This window comes from Arachis stenosperma, chromosome 5 (genome assembly GCF_014773155.1).
Source record: "Arachis stenosperma cultivar V10309 chromosome 5, arast.V10309.gnm1.PFL2, whole genome shotgun sequence".
Taxonomy (NCBI): Eukaryota; Viridiplantae; Streptophyta; class Magnoliopsida; order Fabales; family Fabaceae; genus Arachis; species Arachis stenosperma.
The window spans coordinates 126,584,195-126,593,109 of NC_080381.1; the positions used below are offsets into that span (position 1 = coordinate 126,584,195).

Consider the following 8,915-nt stretch of genomic DNA (forward strand, 5'->3'; position numbering starts at 1 on the left):
AAAAAATATAATCCTTCAAGGATAAAATAAAAGTTTAAGTACTGAATATAATCTGTTCAAATGAAGTATTTAATTATTAGAATAAAACGATAATAATAGTAGTATTTGATTTTTTATTGTTTAGTTTGCTATCCTTCAAGTCATGTACATGGTTTGAATTTCACAGGGTTCCAATTATTTTTTAAAATTTTTAATATATATATTAATATATTTATATTTATGGTAGTTATGGTGACATATTTTTTTCAAATTTTGGTAATATTTTTTTTTTAAACATCTTTTGAAATATCATAATCACCTAAATATGAGAGAGAGAGGAAGAGAGAGAAAAAGAGAGAGATAGTTGGATGTTGCTCAAATGAAGAAGAATGATTTTATCACTCATTTTTTGTATGTATTTATATCTAATAATGACTGATATTTTATATAAATAATGATTATCACAGAATGAAAATATGACTCTTATTTTGAGTAAAAGGAATTAATTAGTACTTGAAATTATTTTTTTTTCAATAAATACACATTCACAAATGAATTATGATTCTTGGAAATATTTTATAACTAATTTATATATTTGGAATTACTTTAAAATTATTGTGTATTTAAGGTTATTCTTTTAAAAAAGTTAGGTGAAAAGAAACAATCAAAGAAAACACGCAGGAGGCAACAAGTGTGGACGGTCAATGCCCATAATCTGGTATTCAAATGCAAGAAGCTGGTACTTGACTTCAAGATGAAAACTCAACGCCTGCAAAAGAAGATAGAAGCTGGCGCCTAACTCTAAGATTGGGAGCCCGAGTGAAGAAGAAAAGAAAATGGAGGCCAGCGCCAATTTAAAAAAAAAAAAGAAACCTAGCATTTGGCACCAAGATTGGAAGTCCAACTTCAAATAATTTTTTACTCCCATCGGTCCAAATTCAAGCGTCAAACCTTGGCAGTCAATGCATTAAAAAAAAATTAGATTAGTTCTCGACACCCAAAGTTCAAAATGGATTGGTGTCTAGTGCCAATACCCCAAGTCGCCAACACTCCAAAGTCTAGCACCTATGGCCCAAGTTCGGCGCCCATAGCCCAAGTTCAACGTCTAGTGTCTAAAATCTCTTCCAGAATACTGAGATTCAGTCCACGGACTCCAAATGCTTAATATTTGAATTTGAAAGTGATTAGTTATTGTTAGGTTCTTCTACTTTTAAAAAGATAAAAGTGCTCTAATTTAAATTTGAACTGTTGTTTAGTTAGGATTAGTTTAAGTTAAAAAATTAGGTTATGATTAGAATATAAATAAGCAAGTGATGAGCCAATGAGGATCATCCAGCATCTCACATTCGTTAGTATAGTTTTTTTTTTTTATCATGAATCACTAACTCCTTCGTATTAGGATTAGTAGCTCTGTTTAATTTTATGAATTGGTAATTTGATTGTTTATTTTATTGTGATTAATGCATTGATACTTTTTCAAGAATTGAGTTTCGTTCTTATTCTTAATGATTAGAAGTATTGAAAAATATTCTACATCTGTCTTAGACTCCTTTATTATCTTGAAAAATTTAATATTAGAATTAGCTTAAACTCATACTCATAGATCATAATTTTTCAAACTGACTAGGAATAGCTTTTGAAAGGTTGTGCGACTTTAAATTAGAATTGTGCTTAACCTCTTTTTCTTAATTACTTGACCAAATAATTGATGATTAAATAAGATAAAGAGAAATTAAATACCAGGAAATTGGGGTTTGATTATATATGATTTGTCGTAAAATTATCTTGCATGAATCAAAGTAAATAAACATGCATGAACATTCCCTTTTCTAAAAATTAAATATTTCCAAAACCTTAAGATCTCTATTCCTTGTTTACTTCTCTAATCATTCATAAGCATTCATTTACACTACATATTACGTTATTATTTCAAGATTTCATTTACTACAAAAGTTCGTTGATCTAATTAAAGGTTTGATTAAAAGTTGTTTGTTCAATCCTTTAATCCTTTCACTTATCGTGGTATTATTTGGAGCGATTTTAGTACACTTATCAATTTAGTCCATTAAGATTTTGGCCTATTATCTCTCTTATTTGTTTTGCTGAAATTTCCTCACAAACCACACAATGATCACTCTTCAAAAGCTTAATGACTTTAAAGATCAAGAATGTACATTCTGAAGACAAGCATAAAATCAGAAATTGGACAAATTAAAGTATTATTTTTGAAGTTAAAATTAGAGAAATCAGTTTGCAAGACATATACTAAAATGGAGAATTTTAGGTGAAGAAATAAGAAGAGTTCCAAACTTGATGATTTGAGGCAAAACAGAGCCCAAGAATTGGTTTTCATAGGCTAAGAATTGATTCTCTAGAAGTTAAAATCACCAAAATTTAATTTTATGGTGAAAGAACAAATTCTCAATATAAAATAATATATTCGTGATATTATAAAAATTGATTCTTGTAATACTTTCATTATTAAAATATTACGCTTTTTCCTGCACCATTCTAATAACAAAGATATTACATGACTTAATTAACTATATATAAGTATAATAAGTAGGAGCCTTTTAAGTAAAATGCCTTTTATTTTAAGTTTTAAAACTTAAAATAGAAGGCATTTTTTTGTTATACATCATACGAATATAAATACATCCACATCGTCATAGTATTCTTTATTTATAGAAAGAGTAGCTTATACAAATAGGTAGTATCTTTGGTGGTCGTATTTTTTGTGGCTATAGGTGGCTATGAATTAACTGGCCAATAATATGCTGACAAATGGAATGTTTTGTATGGAGCACTAAATTGAGTTTAGAAATTAAATACGATAAACTCATTTTTAATTATTTCATGGATGACATTGGAAATAGATTATATATGAGGGGGTAAAAATGTCTTTGGAATCGGGGTTGAAGAATGGCCCCCAAAGAGCGAGGAAAAAGAACCGATGGATCGGAGTGGTCAGGAGCTAAGGAGGGTATAAAGGAGAAAGTAGATCTATAGGGCAGCAATGATGACGTTCAACCAGAGAAAAGGGGTAACAGCAAGAGATGGTGGCGAAGTTCAACAAATAACGTCATCCAAGCCACACCAAGCAAGGAACAGAGGCTTGGAATCTATGACAGTAAAAAAATATGGCGATTAGAGGAGATAGAAGCTAGACGGGGAACCCCAAAGATCGTGCTCCAAGCAGCGGTGGATGGAATCGACAAAGAGGTGTAGAGGCGATCACCGCGGAGGTGGTTAGAAAATTTCTGTCGCAGTAGTGGCGCCCTTCGAAAGGTATGGCGGAGGTTATGGAACTAAAATGTGACGGAGCTCCAATCACAACCTCAGGGAATTTCACCAACCATGGAGCAGTGCGTAGGAATCATTCCAAGGAAGAAGAAGAACCGGGTCGGCATATGGGGTTGCATATATTGTTTTGTGTCAGGCCAACGGGTTGAGTTGGATCCTATCAATCAAATAAAACTATATTTATCTTGTTTTAACTAATTTACCGCTATTAAGAATCTCAAAACAAAAGTCAACGAAGTTTCATTGTCCACATATCAGTCACAGATTGGTTCAGGGAATTAACCATTGTAGCCACCAAACAACCATAGTTACCATAGACCGCACCATACAAGTATTATACATACATATATTATATAATTATAATTTTCTATTCCTCTATACAAAAATTTATGGCAATAATAAAGGCAAAGAAATATCTAAAAAAACAAAGAAAGCACGCCCAATACTCCATAAACTTTTGAAGACTTTGTCATCTATTTCCAAATATGGGATATAAGAGGGTGAGAACCAAACCACACGGTCCTCAGTAGGAAGAGGGAATGTCACAAATGTAATAGAAATAATTGGTCATTGCACATCTCAAAAAAGTTTATCTCTTTATAAAAGCTCGCTGTCTTTATTTTCTTTATTTTCAAATCATTTTCACTTACTTATATATAATTTCATATACAAATATTTTTTAGTCAAGTGTGATTCGAAAAAGTAAACTGAGTCTTTAAAATCTTTTCTGTGAGGGCCAAAGACACCTAAGGATTTTCTAACCAACAAACTATCATCTCTCTCTTCTATACATTGAACACATAAATTAGAATCTAAGGGCAATCTTGAAATCAATCTACCTCAACCTCCATCACCTCCGTGCACTAGTAAACACAATCAAATCAAACAATCAAACACACAAACAAGCACATAGAAAGCACATAACACATAGCATGTAATCCGATAAAACACATAAGCACAACACAATAGTAAAATGCACATCCAAACAATTCAAATAAATGCATATGATGTATGCCTGTCCTACTGGCCATGAGCTCACGTGTCGGTTACATTGTCATACCCGACACATCCTGTAGTTAACCCAGATATGATATTTCTGTCGTGTATCCTGATAAACCACTATTTTATGGTATATTTTGCATTGAATTGAGTGGATTTTGTCAACTATTCTCACACTTATTTATGTAAATTACATGATTTTGTAAATCCTTCCGAATTTTGTGCTATGATTGAAAACATGCTTTCTAGGCATTAAATTTGATAATTTTTAATCCTCTTTTATTATCATTCGATATCGTGATATGTGCGTTAAGTGATTTTAGAGTTTATAGCGCAATAATGGCTTAGAGGATGGAAAGGAAGCATGCAAAAGAGGAAGGAACACAAGAAATTGAAGTTTTGAGAAGCTGGTATCGACGCGTACGCATGGCTGACGCGTACGCGTGACCAAGCTATAGTCCAAATGACGCGCATGCATGGCTGACGCGTACGCGTGACGAGCGTCACGTGCTGCATTAAACAGAAAATGTTGGGGCGATTTTTGGGCTGTTTTTGGCCCAATTTCAAGCTCGAAAATGAAGATAAAAGGTTGGAGATTGGAGTTGGACGTCACTCACTTTTCATTCATTCATTCACATATTTTAGGTTTAGATGTAGAATTCTAGAGAGAGGGACTCTCTCCTCTCTCTAGGTTTTTGGGTTTCTTTTAGTTTTATTTCTTCTCAAATTCAGATTTCTATCTTGCTTTAACTTAGTTTTTTTTCTACTTTTTATTGTTCTAGTATCTTAGTTTATCTTCTCTTGTTAATTTCTTTATTTTTCCAATTTAGTTTATGAACTCTTCTTGTTAGATTTAATTCCCTTTTAATGCAATTTGAAGTATTTCATATTTATGATTTCTTCTTTAATTGTTGGTTATTAATTTCTTGCAATTGTTAGTCTTAGGTTTTATTATTTTCTCTTTAATTTTCTATGTTTTATTTTGTACCTTCCAAGTGTTTGATAAAATGTTTGATTGGATTTTAAATTAGATTTTTATGTTCTTAGCTTGGATTGAGTAATTTGGAGACTCTTGAGTTGGCAAAGTCTCTCGTTGATTGGTGATTGAAAGTTGCTAGTTGGCTTAAAGTTTCACTAAATCTAGTCTTTGATTAGGACTTGTGAAGTTAAGTTGATTTTTGCTCACTTGACTTTTCTTCAATTGTTAGAGGTTAACTAAGTGATAGCAAAAGACAATTACCATCACAATTGACTATGATAATGAGGATAGGAATTGCAATTATCAACTCTTGCTAGGACTTTTCTTAGTTGCTAGTTTATTTTTCTTTATTTACATTTCTTGTCCTTTATTTCAAAACCCCAAAAAGATACAATCATAACCAATAATAAACACACTTTCCCACAATTCTTTGAGAGACGACCCGAAGTTTAAATACTTCAGTTTTTTTTTGGGTTGTACTTGTGACAAACATATTAAACGTTGATTGAGGTTTAATTGTCAGTTTAGATCTATACTTCAATGCGATTTTATTTATTTTTCTATCTTAATTTATTTTTAAATTATTAAATTTTCACATATTAGGGCAATAAATAATTTGTCCAAATTCTAATCCACCCACTAAGAGACTTCAAGCATTGTTACTAATTAATTTTATTATTAGAGTATTTAATTCCTTTTTAATCTATTACCAAATTCATTCAATTACAAAAAAAATCATAAATCATTAAAGCTTAATACATCAAACTTCGATAAAGATAAGCAAACCATAAAATATTCATCAACTCAAATGCACATATTTTCTAAACTTTTAAACTATTCCGAATTTATAAAACAAACATTTCCTACCTGAGTTAGTCGAAACCTAGAAATAAACACGACAAATCCCCTTTTTATTTTTAATTCATAGCAATTGCATCGACCTTGATGATTTTTAGGCAACAACACAGCGACATCAATGATCATAAAACATCAGTTTATCTGACATAAATTAAAATCAATGCGAAATAGATATTAGACAAAATTAAAACAAATTACTATGGTGAAAGAGGAAAAAATAGTTCAATCCCTCCATGAAGAACAAGGCAAGATGGCACAATAATAGCTCTGGCAGTCATCTCCAACGCCAGTAGCAGTGGAGCAGCTCAACAGTGATAGCTTCATTAAACACAAAATCTTCCTGGGGCAACGACCATGGCAACAATGGCTTCGGTGGAATGTGAAAACTAGAAGCAGAGGAAGAATTGGGCAAGCCTCCTCTCCGGATCTCTAGCAGCAGCGGCAACAAAGGATGACTCTAATAGCGCCGTGTAGCTTGAACGATAGCTTCCTTCCACAACAAGGACGGCAACTCCAGGTAGCTCCTGCGGTGGCACAGTAGCTCGACAACGGTGCAATAGTTCAGTGGTGGTCGTGGTGGACGATCCCTTCATTCTCTTCTCTGCATGCGCAGCAGCCCAGTGATTTTTTTAAAATATTATTTATTTATAAACTTACTAATTAGTTTTAAATAACTACTCTAATTTAAAAATTATATGAATCTAATTAATTTTTTTCATAAAATTAGAATATTAAACTCTAAATTTCAATTATTCAAATTAAATTAATAAATTTTTATTATTTTTCAATTAGTGCAAATATAATTGTAAATATGCAAAAAAGTATAATTCTTATCTCATTTATATTAAAATTTTAATTAATTCAAACTCAAATTATAAAAATCTGGTTAAATTAATTTTAATAAAATATTTTTTTAAAAGTAAAAATTTTAGACAAATACTTAAATCTCAATTAACTCATTATTTAATTTAAAAAAACCCTGAGTCTTACAATTCTCACCTTCTAGAATCAAATTTTGCAATGCTGAATCCTGATTAAAGCATGCTTAAACCACTACAAACCCACCATTTTCATCCCTAACCTCAAGCTCATTCATAAAATCTTTAACCTCTCTCCAAAACCCCTATTTTTTCTCTTAACTTTCTCACAATTCTTTGATACCCATTACAAATTAATTACATGTTTTCTTCCGCATCAAATTCCCTACAAAATCCATCCAAAATTTCTAGAACAAATATTCCATTCAAGAGGGCAAGGCATGAGGGAGAAAGCTCTAGCAAACAATAAGGCAAGTTACCATAAACCCACCTCCTCTGGGGAATGCTATGGTGCATTGCCATCATCTTGTACACCTTCCAACCATCGCCATCATTTTCCTTCCTGGTGGTTGCAAATGCTAGCCCTTCTGTAATCTTAGCTTGCTTTCCTCTGTCGCATTATGGTCTATTGTTTCAACTTTATTTTTACTATTTTAATTTGTAATGCAATTAATTTGATTCTTTATAAATTTTGTAGTATAAATTTTTTAAATTGAAAGTAAGAGCATAATATTTTGATTGGAGTTTTGGGTAAGCTAGGCAACAATAGGACTTTGGAAAGAATTATTACTGTGTAACACAACATAATAAGGATACATGAAGAATGTTAGAAACAAGAGACCAAACTAAAAAAAGTGTTTTGTGTATATTCAGTCTTATCAAAAGTACAATATACAAGGGGTATTTATAGGTGCTAAATGAATCAGAGTAATAAAGGCATAGAATCCTATAATTAATATACAGATATGTTATATAAATATAAATGATACTGATTGATCTAAATTGATTCTAATGATTCTCTAACATCCCCCCTCAAACTCAAGTGGGAGCTAAGGACACCAGCTTGAGTTTGGATAACAAAGTCTGGAAACAAGTCGGGTGATGAGCTTTCGTGAAGATATCAGCAGTCTGATCCAGTGTTCAAACAGCAATGAGACGAACAACACTAATAAAGATACATTGCCGAACAAAGCGACAATCAATTTCAATGTGTTTGGTGCGTTCATGAAACACATCATTATGTGCAATCTGAATAGCACTGCGGTTATCACAAAAACATCAGTAGGAGATGACTGAGGAGCACCCAGATCTTCAAGAAGCTAACAAATCGAGATAACCTCAGCAGTGGTGTTAGCGAGGGCACAGTATTCAGCTTCTGTGCTTGAGCGAGCAGTGAACGTTTGCTTCTTAGCACGCCAAGAAATGAGAGCGTCGCCAAGAAACAAACAGTAACCAGTAGTAGAACGTCGATCAGTGGGATCACCAGCCCAATCAGCATCGGAGTAAGCCTAAAGAGACAAAGAAGAATGGGCAGAAAAATAAAGGCCATGAAATAGAGTGCCTTTGATGTAGCAAAGAATGCGAAGAACTGCCGCATAGTGAGTAGTACGAGGAGCTGACAAGAACTGGCTAAGTACATGAATTGGATATGCGATGTCTAGTCGGGTAATAGTCAAGTAGACGAGACCCCCAGCTAACTGTCGATAGAGAGTCGGATTATCCAAAACAGTGCCATCCATAGGGGTAAATCGAACATTAGGTTCAAGAGGAGTAGACTCAGTGCGACTATCTGTAATCCCAGCGCGAGCAAGAAGATCTAAAGCATACTTAGCCTGAGAGAGATAAATGCCATCATCGGTGGAGATGACCTCGAGACCAAGAAAATAGGTGAGAGAAACAAGATCTTTCATCTCAAAGGTATGGTAAAGTGAGGCCTTGAGAGCAGAGATACCATCAATATCATCTCCAGTAATGATCAT

At 32.9% G+C, this 8,915-nt stretch overlaps 1 protein-coding gene across 1 annotated transcript; it reads right to left on the reverse strand.

The window, feature by feature from the left end:
* Nucleotides 1-8,076: 8,076 nt before the first annotated feature.
* Nucleotides 8,077-8,915, reverse strand: LOC130981338 (uncharacterized mitochondrial protein AtMg00810-like). The gene is made up of 3 exons (XM_057904932.1): nucleotides 8,526-8,915; nucleotides 8,274-8,444; nucleotides 8,077-8,184 (listed from the first exon to the last, which is right to left on the reverse strand). The coding sequence occupies exons 1-3, from the start codon at nucleotides 8,913-8,915 to the stop codon at nucleotides 8,077-8,079; spliced, it is 669 nt and encodes a 222-aa protein (XP_057760915.1).